This window comes from Hyperoodon ampullatus (genome assembly GCF_949752795.1).
Source record: "Hyperoodon ampullatus genome assembly, chromosome: 3".
In the NCBI taxonomy this organism is placed as follows: domain Eukaryota; kingdom Metazoa; phylum Chordata; class Mammalia; order Artiodactyla; family Ziphiidae; genus Hyperoodon; species Hyperoodon ampullatus.
The window spans coordinates 93938836-93952924 of record NC_136916.1 but is presented as its reverse complement, the minus strand read 5'-3'; the positions used below and the strand labels follow the sequence as shown (position 1 = coordinate 93952924).

The window sequence follows — 14089 nt, the reverse complement described above, 5'->3', positions numbered from 1 at the left end:
TGAAGAACTTATAAATTGCTATAACCACTTTGGAAAACACTATGACTTAAGATATACCCTAGAACTCAGCAATTCTATTCCAGATATATACCCTGGATAAACTCCTGTACATGTGTACCAAAATACACAAATAAGAATGTTCACAGAAGAATTCTTTTAATACAGTAATAGTCCCAAATTGGAAACAATCTACATATCTATATACAGTACAATGAATCAAGACAATATGGATTATTAAACCCTATAAGGTAAATGGACAAAATATATATATGCATATATATATAAATATATACTTAATGCTGAGTGAAAGCTACTCAACAAGAAAAAGATACAAAATGACTCCATCTGTACAGAATTCAAAAACAGAACCATTCAATATGATTTGGGTGATAAGCTAAAAGGGAAATCAAGGAAACCATTATCACAAAACACAGGAGAGAGATTATCACAAAGGAGGAGAGAAGGATGGTGATCCAGAAGGAACAAATGGGAGGCCCCTGAGAGCTGGAAATGTCTCATTTCTTGACCTAAGTAGTGGTTACACAGGTGTTCACTTTATAGTTATTCTTTAAGCTGTTCATATGCTTTATACAATCTTCTGCATAAAAATGATGTATCTCAAAAATAAAAAAATTGTAAGGGGCTGCATCTTGAGGTAGTAGATGTCTTATCACATGATATGTTTAACCAGAGCTAAAGCTTCACAAATCAGGTCTGTTACAGCAGGAACTCAAGTACTAGTCAGGAATTTGGACTAGCTAGCCATCAGACTCCTGCCAATCTAGAGATTTTATGCATCTATTTTCATACCTTGTAACGATGATTTTTATGAACACTATTCTGGAAGCAGTCCATACAGAGTACACATGTTGGATCAATTGCACAGTCCCTGAAAAAGATTAAAAATCAGACTCCAAAATTTACATGACTCCTGCTGATGCTCATGGTATGACTATAAAATAATGTGAATGAATTCCTATATCATGCACAAACTGATTATGAAAATACTTTAAAAACTGAATTCCAGGGACTTCCCTGGCAGTCCAGTGGTTAAGACTTCACCTTCCAAGGCAGGGGGTGTGGGTTCAATCCCTGATCGGGGAGCTAAGATTCCCACATACCTTGTGGCCAAAAAACCAATACATAAAACAGAAGCAGTATTGTAACAAATTCAATAAAGACTTTGAAGTCAAAAAGACACGTGCACCCTAATGTTCACTGAAGCACTATTTACAATAGCCAGGTCATGGAAGCAACCTAAATGCCCATCGACAAACGAATGGATAAAGACGTTGTGGTACATATATACGGTGGAATATTACTCAGCCATAAAAAGGAATGAAATTGGGTCATTTGTAGAGACATGGATGGACCTACAGACTGTCATACAGATTGAAGTAAGTCAGAAAGAGAAAAACAAATATCGTATATTAACGCACATATGTGGAATCTAAAAAATGGTACAGATGAACTGGTTTGCAAGGCAGAGATAGAGACACAGATGTAGAGAACAAACATATGGACACAAAGGGGGGAAAGCGGGGGGTGGTGGGGGTGGTGTGATGAATTGGGCGATTGGGATTGACATATATACACTAATATGTATAAAATAGATAACTAATAAGAACCTGGTGTATAAAAAATAAATAAAATTCAAAAAAAAAATTAGTTTTCTGGTGCTCCATTTGGTAGCACATATACCAAAATTAGTTTTCTGAAAAATCATCAGCTTTTTTTCATTCTCTGCATCATCTTATCCTATTACAGTTATGAGTGTATTTTACAGACACTGATTGTTCACTGGTAAATGAGGCTTGGTTAAAGACAAAATTCATTAGAATGTAAGCAACATAAATTAAAGGATTTTAATTTATTTTATATAATGATATGTCCCAAGCACATAGATCAGTGCCTGGCACACAACAGGTATTCAATGAATAGTTAATGAATAAATTAAATTCAATCTCTCTTAATCTCTTCCCTAATAAAAACTTCTAAAATGTAAAATTTTATTTAATACTTTCAAGGAAATATTAACAATAATATAAATTAGTGCAAAGTGCAAAATTAATTTTTAAAGTATTTATTTAGAAAAGCTGAAGAGATGGAATTGGGCAGTTTTAAAAATGAATCTTTAAAGGCTAATAAGTAAAAACTGACTAATAATAGCCTCTAAAATATAATATCATCTACTAACCTATTCAGAGCAGGATTTGTCAACCTCAGCAGTACTGACATTTTGAACTGAATAATTATTTGCTGGCGATATAGGTGACTGTCCGTGTGCCATAGGATGTTTAAGCAGCAACCCTGGCCTCTACCCACTAGATGCCAGTACCATTCCCCTAGCTGTGACAATTAAAAATGCCTCCATGACCCTTTTAGAGAAATGAGGTCTACAAATACCTACTATGCTTTAGCTGAAACTGACCAGGCTTCAGCTAAAAATATATAACCAGATAAATGAAACTTACTGCCATATAGCAAAATAGTACATAAAATACAGAAGCTGACTGTTTCCTGAGAATAAAGAAAAGCAGTATGTTCTAGACAACTGTTAACTATACATAAACCAGTCAAACTTAGAATTACAGTGAAGCAAAAAACAATTCTCTATATAAAATCTAAAACTTCAGGGCTTCCCTGGTGGTGTAGTGGTTGAGAGTCTGCCTGCCAATGCAGGGGACGCAGGTTCGTGCCCCGGTCTGGGAGAGTCCCACATGCCGCGAAGTGGCTGGGCCCGTGAGCCATGGCCGCTGAGCCTGCGCGTCCAGAGCCTCTGCTCCGCAATGGGAGAGGCCACAACGGTGAGAGGCCCACATACCGCAAAAAAAAAAAGAAAAAAAAAATGTAAACCTTCACATTCCTAACCTAAACAACCTCTAATAAAAGAAAGAAAAAAAAAAACTACAAGTGTTGTTAAGATCTAAAAGTTAAAAGTTTCAGGCAGGAGTAGAGAATAAAAAAGTTCTCTGTGTTACCATGCTGTGTTAAGTCAACTTCTCTCACAAAAGGCAAAAAAAAAAGCCTAAAGCTGTTTCCAGTTTCCTTACCACTGGCCTCTTCTATCCAACTAAATTACAAATGCTCCTACAGGTCTACAACCCTCTGATACCAAATCTCACTTGGTGGTGAAAAAATGACCTGAAATGACAAGGGACTATAGACTTTATTTATACCACTTGCTGTGAATAGTCATAGGTTTCTTACAGAAATGTTCTGTTTGATTACAGGATCCTGACCTGACTCCACTAGGGAAGTATTCAGAATTCTGAAATACATGTGGCGCCAAGAGTTTCAGATAAGGGTGTATGGACTATGTTATAAACAAGGCAAAAATATATCTCTTATATACTTCTGGAGAACAGGAAGAAAAAGTGAGAGAACTGTTTTAAGTCATATATTCAAAAACAAGCTGTACTAGCAAAAACAAACTTATAAGTGCAAAATAAAACAAAGTAAATTATGTAGAATTAAATATATTATAAATAGTAATATACCAAGAAAGGTACATCATAAAATACATACAGAATACCAAGTTGTTATTATAACCGATCCTGTACATTTCTAAATCTTACCTACAAGAATATGTTGTCTCTCCACTTTTGAAAACCTTCCCACAGAGTTGAAATGCTCCACTGTGCTTCAATTTCTCTAAGGAAATATCTGGATCTTCTCCAAATAAGTACCATTCCAGTGGAGTGAATATTGACATTTTTATATTCTCCTCCTGCTTTTCTAAGTCTGGTTCCATTTCAGCAAAATAAATTTCTGGCACCAATCGTGCCAAATGGTTCAAGAAAGTAGTATGAAAATCAATTTGCTGATCCCACCACTGAAAAACAAAACAAAACAAAACAAAAATTAAACTTTGTTACAGGTTCTTTCTTAAAGATCTAGGGGCACCAGTAATTGTGTAGTTTCAGAGGAACTGATCTACAATATATTCTTCCTTTATACTTCGCCAATACAAAAGGAAAGTAAATGATTTTTTTTTTTTTTTAAAAAGGCCTTGGACAGGGAGATCAGCTCGGTGCTTTGTGACCGCCTGGAGGGGTGGGATAGGGAGGGTGGGAGGGAGGGAGACGCAAGAGGGAAGGGATATGGGAACAGATGTACATGTATAACTGATTCACTTTGTTATAAAGCAGAAACTAATACACCATTGTGAAGCAATTATACTCCAATAAAGTTGTAAAAAAAAAAAGGGCCTTGGAAATAAGTGGTTGTCCACATACCACAGATATCTGGAAAAAAGAAGTGCAGCTATAGTGGATGAGAATTACTCTTCCCTTCTGAAATGGTCAACTCCTGGTGTGTGAAGGTGATTCTATTATCAGTCAAAGGCTGTACAGACAAAGTATTCCCCATACCAGTAGTTTAACTATTTTATTTTCTTCTTACAATTTTATTGAGATATAATTGACATACAGCACTTATAAGTTTAAGTTGTGCAGCATAATTATCTGACTTACATACATCATGAAATGATCACCACAGTAGTTTTAGTGAACATCCATCATCTCACACAGAAACAAAATTAAATGAATAGAAAAAAAAAAGTGTTCTTCCTTGTGATAAGAACTCTTAGGATTTACTCTCTAGTAGTTTAATTATTTAAAGGAACCATAGCGTTTAATGAGAGATCAAACTGAATGAGTGGCAGAGTTTTCAGAACACAAAAAGCACTAACCATAAAAGAAAAAAACAGATAAATTGGACCTCAGCAAAAGTAAAACCTTCTGCTCTTCAAAAGAAAATGTTACAGATGGCGTTTTTGCCATGCTTATTTACACATGAAAACATGTTCAACATCATTAAATCATTAGAGAAGTGCAAATTAAAACAACAGTGAGGAGAAACCAAGCTGACAGAGGAGTAGAAGGACGTGGAGTTCATCTCTCTCCACAAAAGCATCAAGAATACATCTACAGGTGGAACAATTTTCAGAGAACACCGGCTGAACACTAGAAGACCTCGGACACCAGAAAGGACAAGAAAGATCCCTGCATAACCGGGTAGGATGAAAGAAAGAAGGGAAAAATAAGAGGAGAAAAAGTGGGACAGGATCTGTGCCCCTCAGGGGAGCTGAAGCACAGAGGTTCCCGCATCCGGGGAAACCCCCTCACTGACGGGGAAATCACTTGGGACAGAAGGGGAGCATCTGAGGCTGTCAGAGGACGATGAAATGGCTGGTCTGTAGCAGACGGGACAGAGAGAGACCTACACAGACGGTCAGTGCCACAGGCCTGTGTGCCCCAGACTGGGACGTGTGTCTGCTGGTGCACACGGGGGCTGAGAGCTGGAACATGGGGATTGGAAAGCAAACCCGGGGAGAGGACCACTGTTGGCTGCGAGGAGACAGCCTGAGGGGACGGGAGGGAGGAAATCAGCAACCGGGACGCTTACGAAGGAAACCCAGACTGCCACAGAAGCAAGGCACCACTGTTGAATGACGTGCAGTGGGTGGAGCCACCACGGCAGCCTTTCTCTCCCCACCCATTGGCCCCCTGCCCCAACAGGCGCTAGGAAAAGCTGCCAGAACTGACCTTCTCACGCCGGTCACCAGGTGCTAGGAAAGGCTCCCACTAGGGCCAGATCTCTCATGCCCTTTGTCACGAGTTTTCCAGCGTACCTGTCGCTGCCAGGGCCCCCACAACCCAGGCAGTCATGCCACCTCCGCGCCCTGTTCTCACTGGGGCAGACCTGAGTGCTCCAAGGCAGCCTCGGAAGCAGACTCTGGTGGGTGGCGCACACGCAAAGGTGGGGCTAAAACCACAGCTGAGCCCCGGGGCGGGGGGGCGACTAAGGAAGAGGAACAAAAATCTTTCCGTGCAGCTACACAAACTGCACATTAAATCCCCGCGATCGTCTTGGTAAACCCTGCACCTATGAAATATCTGAATGGACGAGTGTTCCCAAAACAGAAACCAGTCTAGTGCTAGCAGCTATGGACTTTGGGGACTAGTACACCCAAGAGTTGGGCCATGTCAGAGTCCTAGCTGTCCCACAGTGCCCAAGGAGAGACTAGAAACCTACCTAGAGGTTTTGGAGGGTGGCCTGGGGATGCGGAGGTTGGCTGTGACTCAAGGTGAGAGCAAGGACACTGACAGCTGAGACCCCAGGAAAATATAATTATTACTATTTTTTTAATGTTTTGTTTTGTCCTGTATTTTTATTATTTGTTTTTATTTAGTTTTCTTAATTTATAATATATTTTTTATATTTCTATTTCTACATTACTTTTTTGTTGTCCTATGTTTTTACCTTGCTTTTTTTTTCTTTGTGCTATTTAACTTTTTTTATTGTTTTTGTGTGTTTGTTTTGTATTTTTTGCTTTTTCCTTCAGTTTGCATTCTGCTTTTGTTTTGTTTTTGTTTTTTTGGTTAGTTTTGCTTTTAATTGTTTAATTTTGTTTTGGGATTCTTTTGTTGGTCTGGCTGTTCTTTTTTATTTTCTCTGTTTTTTGTTTTTGTTTCTTGTTTTGTACATGTGTGATTACTTTTGTTTCTGTTTGGTTTTACTTTTACCATTTGTCTGAGGTTTTGTTTGTCTGTTCCTTTGTTTGTTTCTTTCTTTTTAATTGTTGCTGCTGCTTCTTGCTTGTTTTTGTCTTTGCTATTTGTCCCGAGTTTTATATGTCTGTTTGTTTTCATTTGTTTTCTTCCTACCCTTTTCTTTCTTTCTTTTTTCTTTTCTTTTCTTTCCCCATTTTTGCTGAGCTGTGTGGCATGCGGGGTCTTGGTTTCCAGGCGGGGGGTCAGGCCTGAGCCTCTGAGGTGGGAGTGCCAAGTCCAGGAAACTGGAATACCAGAGAATTCCTGGCCCCAGAGCTCTCCCGTGAGTCTCCATCTCAACTCCAAGACCCGACTCCACCCAACTGTCTGCAGGCTCCACTGCTGGACACCCCACGACAAACAAACAAGAAAGGAACACAAACCCAACCATCAGCAGACAGGCTGCCTATGTCGTACTAAGGCCACAGACACCCCAAAACACACCACCTGACGCAGCCTTGTCCATCACAGGGAAAAGATCCAGCTCCACCCACCAAAACGCAGGCATCAATCCTTCCCACCAGGAAGCCTAAACAAGTCACTGGACCAAACTCACCCACTGGGGGCAGACACCAGAAGCAAGAGGAACTATGACCCTGCAACCTGAGGAAAGGAGACCTCAAAAACAGTAAGTGAGACAAAGGAGAAGACACAGAAATACGCAGCAGATGAAGGAGCAAGGTAAAAACCCACCAGACCAAACAAATGAAGAGGAAATAGGCAGTCTACATGAAAAGAATTCAGAGTAATGATAGTAAAGATGACCCAAAATCTTGGAAACAGAATGGAGAAAATACAAGAAATGTTTACAGGGACCTATAAGAACTAAAGAACAAACAAACAGTGATGAACAACACAAAAACTGAAATTAAAAAACAAAATAGAAGGAATCAATAGCAGAATAACTGAGGCAGAAGAATGGATAAGTGACCTGGAAGATAGAATGGTGGAAATAACAGCCAAGGAGCGGAATAAAGAAAAAAGAATGAAAAGAATTGAAGACAGTCTCAGAGACCACTGGGACAACATTAAACGCACCAAAATTTGAATTATAGTGGTCCCAGAGGAAGAAGAGAAAGAGAAAGGGTCTGAAAAAAACGTGAAGAGATTATCGTCAAAAACTTCCCTAACATGGGAAAGGAAATAGTCAATCAAGTCCAGGAAGCGCAGGGAGTCCAGGCAGGATAAACCCAAGGAGAAACATGCTGAGACACATATTAATCAAACTATCAAAAATTAAATACAAAGAAAAAATATTAAAAGCAGCAAGGGAAAAACAACAAATAACATACAAGGGAATCCATACAAGGTTATCAGCTGATCTTTCAGCAGAAACTCTACAGGCCAGAAGAGAGTGGCAGGATATATTTAAAGTGATGAAAGGGAAAAACCTACAACCAAGATTACTCTAGCCAGCAAGGCTCTCACTCAGATCTCAAAGAGAAATCAAAAGCTTTACAGACAAGCAAAAGCTAAGTGAATTCAGCACCACCAGACCAACTTTACAATAAATGCTAAAAGAACTTCTCTAGGTAGGAAACACAAGAGAAGAAAAAGACCTACAAAAACAAACCCAAAATAATTTTTAAAATGGTAATAGGAACATACATATCGATAATTACTTTACATGTAAATGGATTAAATGCTCCAACCAAAAGACACAAAGTGGCTGAATGAATATAAAAACAAGATCTGTATATATGTTGCCCAGAAGACACCCACTTCAGACCTAGGCACACATACAGACTGAAAGTGAGGGGATGGAAAAAGATATTCCATGCAAATGGAAATCAAAAGAAAGCTGGAGTAGCAATACTCATATAAGACAAAATAGACTTTAAAATAAAGACTGTTACAAGCAACAAAGGACACTACATAATGATAAAGGGATCAATCCAAGAAGATATAACAATTGTAAATATGTACGCACCCAACACAGAAGCACTTCAATACATAAGGCAAATGCTGACAGCCAGAAAGTGGAAATCGACAGTAACACAATACTGAGGGACTGCAACACTACACTTACACCAACGGATAGATCATCCAGAAAGAAAATTAATAAGGAATCACAAGCCTTATATGATACATTAAACCAGATAGACTTAATTGATATCTATAGGACAATCCATCCGAAAGCAGCAAAATACACTTTCTTTTGAAGTGCACATGGAACATTCTCCAGGACAGATCACATCTTGGGTCACAAATCAACCCTCGGTAAATTTAAGAAAACTGAAATCGTATCAAGCATCTTTTCTGACCACAGTGCTATGAGATTAGAAATCAATTACGGAGAAAAAAACCGTAAAAAACACAAACACACGGAGGCTAAACAATATGCTACTAAAGAACCAAAAGATCACTGAAGAAATCAAAGACGAAATCAAAAAATACCTACAGACAAATTACAACAAAAACACGACGATCCAAAACCTATGGGATGCAGCAAAAGCAGTTCTAAGAGGGAAGTTTACAGCAACACAAGCCTACGTCAAGAAACAGGAAAAATCTCAAATAAACAATCTAACCTTACACCTAAAGGAACTATAGAGAGTAGAACAAACAAAACACAAAGTTAGCAAAAGGAAACAAATCATAAAGATCAGAGCAGAAATAAATGAAATAGAAACAAAGAAAACAATGGCAAAGATCAATAAAACTAAAAGCTGGTTCTCTGAGGCTTCCCTGGTGGCGCAGTGGTTGAGAGTCCGCCTGCCGATGCAGCGGACATGGGTTCATGCCCCGGTCCGGGAAGATCCCACAGGCCACGGAGTGGCTGGGCCCGTGAGCCATGGCCGCCAAGCTTGCGTGTCCGTAGCCTGTGCTCCGCAACAGGAGACGCCACCACAGTGAGAGGCCCGCGTACTGCCAAAAAAAAAAGAAAAAGCTGGTTCTTTGAGAACATAAACAAAATTGATAAACCTTTAGCCAGACTCATCAAGAAAAAGAGGGAGAGGACTTAAATCAATAAAATTAGAAATGAAAATGAAAAAGTTACAACAGACACCGCAGAAATACAAATCATCATAAGAGACTACTACAAGCAACTCTATGACAATAAAATGGACAACCTGGAAGAAATGGACAAACTCTTAGAAAGGTATAACCTTCCAAGACTGGACCAGGAAGAAATAGAAAATATGAACAGACCAATCACAAGTAATGAAACTGAAACTGTGATTAAAAATCTTCCAACAAACAAAAGCCCAGGACCAGATGGCTTCACAGGTGAATTCTACCAAACATTTAGAGAAGAACTAACACCCATCCTTCTCAAACTCTTCCAAAAAATTGAAGAGTAAGGAACACTCCAAAACTCATTCTATGAGGGCACCATCACCCTGGTACCAAAACCAAAGATACTACAAAAAAAGGAAATTACAGACCAATATCACTGATGAATATAGATGCAAAAATCCTCAACAAAATACTTGCAAACAGAATCCAGCAACACATTAAAAGGATCATACACCATGATCAAGTGGGATTTATCCCAGGGATGCAAGGATTCTTCAATATACGCAAATCAATCGATGTGATACACCATATTAACAAATCAAAGAATAAAAACCATATGATCATCTCAATAGATGCAGAAAAAGCTTTTGACAAAATTCAACACCCAATTATGATAAAAACTCTCCAGAAAGTGGGCACAGAGGGAACCTACTTCAACATAATAAAGGCCATATATGACAAACCCACAGCAAACATCATTCTCAATGGTGAAAAACTGAAAGCATTTCCTCTAAGATCAGGAACAAGACAAGGATGTCCACTCTCGCCACTATTAATCAACATAGTTTTAGAAGTGCTAGCCACAGCATTCAGAGAAGAAAAAGAAATAAAAGGAATACAAATAGGAAAAGAAGAAGTAAAACTGTCACTGTTTGCAGATGACATGATATTATACATAGAGAATCCTAAAGATGCCACCAGAAAACTACCAGAGCTAATCAATGAATTTGGTAAAGTTGCAGGATACAAAATTAATGCACAGAAATCTCCTGCATTCCTATACACTAACAACAAAACATCAGCAAGAGAAATTAAGGAAATAATCTCATTCACCATAGCAACAAAAAGAATAAAATACCTAGGAATAAACCTACCTAAGGAGACAAAAAGACCTGTATGCAGAAAACTGTAAGACACTGAGACACTGATGAAAGAAACCAAAGATGACACAAACAGATGCAGAGATATACCATGTTTTTGGATTGGAAGAATCAATATTGTGAAGGTGACTGTACTACCCAAAGCAATCTACAGATTCAATGCAATCCCTATCAAATTACCAGTGGCATCTTTTACAGAACTAAAACAAAAAATCTTAAAATTTCTATGGAGACACAAAAGACCCCGAATAGCCAGAGCAGTCTTGAGGGAAAAAAATGGAGCTGGAGGAATCAGACTCCCTGACTTCAGACCAGACTACAAAGCTACAGTAATCAAGACAATATGGTACTGGCACAAAAACAGAAATATAGATCAATGGAACAGGATAGAAAGCCCAGAGGTAAACCCACACACCCATGGTCAACTAATCTATGACAAAGGAGACAAGAATATACAATGGAGAAAAGACAGTCTCTTCAATAAGTGGTGCTGGGAAAACTGGACAGCTACATGTAAAAGATGAAATTAGAGCACTGCCTAACACCATACACAAAAGTAAACACAAAATGGATTTGAGACCTAAATGTAAGACTGACACTATAAAACTCTTAGAGGAAAACATAGGAAGAACACTCTTTGACATAAATCACAGCAAGATCTTTTTTGATCCACCTCCTAGAGTAATGGAAATAAAAACATAAACAAATGGGACCTAATGAAACTTCAAAGCTTTTGCAAAGCAAAGGAAACTACAAACAAGACGAAAAGACAACACTCAGAATGGGAGAAAATATTTGCAAACATATCAATGGACAAAGGATTAATCTCCAAAATATATAAACAGCTCATGCAGCTCAATATTAAAAAAACAAACAACCCAATAAAAAAATGGGCAGAAGACCTAAATAGACATTTCTCCAAAGAAGACATACAGATGGCTAAGAAGCACGTGAAAAGCTGCTCATCATCACTAATATTAGAGAAATGCAAATCAAAACTACAATGAGGTATCACCTGACACCAGTCAGAATGGGCATCATCAGAAAATCTACAAACAACAAATGATGGAGAGGGTGTGGAGAAAAGGGAACCCCTCTTGCACTGTTGGTGGGAATGTAAATTGATACAGCCACTATGGAGAACAGTATGGAGGTTCTTTAAAAAACTAAAAATAGAATTACCATATGACCCAGCAATCCCACTACTGGGCATACACCCAGAGAAAACCATAATTCAAAAAGACACATGCACCCCACTGTTCATTGCAGCACTATTTACAATAGCCAGGTCATGGAAGCAACCTAAATGCCCATCGACAGACGAATGGTAAAGAAGATGTGGTACATATGTACAATGGAATATTACTCAGCCATAAAACAGAACGAAATTGGGTCATTTGTAGAGATGTGGATGGATCTAGAGACTGTCATACAGAGTGAAGTTAAGTCAGAAAGAGAAAAACAAATATCGTATATTAATACATAGATGTGGAACCTAGAAAAATGGTACTGATGAACCGTTTTGCAGGGCACAAATAGAGACACAGATATAGAGAAGAAACATATGGACACCAAGGGGGCAAAGTGGCAAGGAGGTGGTGGTGTGATGAATTGGGAGATTGGGATTGACATATATACACTAATATGTATAAAATAGATAACTAATAAGAACTTGCTCTATTAAGAAATAAAATAAAATTTGAATGATAAAATAATAATAAAATAGTAGCTCTAATGTCAACCACATCAATAATTACATTAAATTTTTTTTCAATTAAAAAAAGAAGTAATGGACAAAGGATTAATCTCCAAAATATATAAACAGATCATACAGTTCAATATCAAAAGCAAACAAACCAATCAAAAAATGGGCAGAAGCTCTAAAGAGACATTTCACCAAAGAAGATATGGAGATGGCCAAGAAGCACATGAAAAGATGCTCAACATCACTAATTATTAGAAAAAGGCAAATCAAAACTCCAATGAGATATCACCTCATACCAGTCAGAATGGCCATCATCACGAAATCTACAAACAATAAATGCTGGAGAGGGTATGGAAAAAATGGAACCCTCTTGCACTTTTGGTGGGAATGTAAATTGATACAGCCTCTGTGGAGAACAGTATGGAGGTTGCTTAAAAAACTAAAAATAGAACTACCATGTGACCCAGCAATCCCACTCCTGGGCATATATCCAGAGAAAACCATAATTCGAAAAGACACATGCGCCCCAATGTTCATTGCAGCAATATTTACAATAGCCATGACATGGAAACAACATAAATGTTCATCAACAGAGGAATGGATAAAGAAGATGTGGTACACATATACAATGGAATATTACTCAGCCATAAAAAGGAACAAAATTGGGTCATTTGTACAGATGTGGATGGACCTAGAGACTGTCATACACAGTGAAGTAAATCAGAAAAACAAGTATCGTATATTAACGTATATATATGTAATTTGGAAAAACTGGTATAGACCATCTCATTTACAAAGCAGAATAGAGACACAGACGTAGAGAACAAACGTATGGATACCAAGGGGTTGCAGGAGTGGGTAGGATGAATTGGGAGATTGGGATTGACATAAATACACTATTGATACTATGTATAAAATAGATAATTAATGAGAACCTACTGTATAGCATAGGGAACTCTATTCAATGCTCTGTGGTAACCTAAATGGGATGGAAATCCAAAAAAGAGGGGATATATGTATACGTATAGCTGATTCACTTTGCTGTACAGTAGAAACTAACACAACATTGTAAAGCAACTATACTCCAATAAAAAATTTTTTTAAATGACAGTGAGATACCCCTATATAACCTAAATAAAAATTTGGCAATACCAAGTATCAACAAGGATGCAGAAAACTGGAAAAGAAATGTGCTGGTAGGAACTCAAAATGTTATACATCCACTTTACGAAAGAGTTTAGCAGTTTCTTACAAAGTTAAATATATACTTACTATATGACCCAGCAATCAAACTCCTAGTTATCTACCCAAGAACTTATGTTCACAAGACACTTGCACATGAAGTTATAGCAATTTTATTCATAATCGCTCAAAACTAGAAATGACTCAGTTGTCCTTCAACTGGTGGATTATAAACAAACTGTTTGTACATCCAAACCATAGAATACTGCTCAACAATAAAAGGACTGAATTATTAATGCATGCAACATCAAAAGAAGTCGAACTCAAGAGGCTATGTACTACTGCCTCTTAGCAGTTGGGACCATGTTCATGTTGTCAGCATATCTGTGAACTGAGCAAAGCCCACCTCTGTGCCAAATTCCTGATTCCCATTATAAGTGGCTTTGGTGTTTTTCCTTTTTTGGCTGCGCTGCAAGGCATGTGGGATCTTAATTCCCCGACCAGGGATCGAACTCACGCCCCCT

The 14089-nt window shown here is 38.2% G+C and overlaps 1 protein-coding gene across 2 annotated transcripts in view; it reads right to left on the bottom strand.

Moving 5' to 3' along the window:
* UBR1 (ubiquitin protein ligase E3 component n-recognin 1) overlaps positions 1–14089 on the bottom strand; it is a gene marked incomplete at its 5' end in the record, with an annotated part of 155863 nt that overhangs the window by 117041 nt on the left and 24733 nt on the right. For both annotated transcript variants that reach the window (XM_079700174.1, XM_079700175.1), the window contains 2 exons: positions 811–889; positions 3579–3835. In XM_079700174.1, the coding sequence (XP_079556300.1) occupies positions 811–889; positions 3579–3835 (336 nt within the window). The remainder of the gene's footprint in view (positions 1–810; positions 890–3578; positions 3836–14089) is intronic.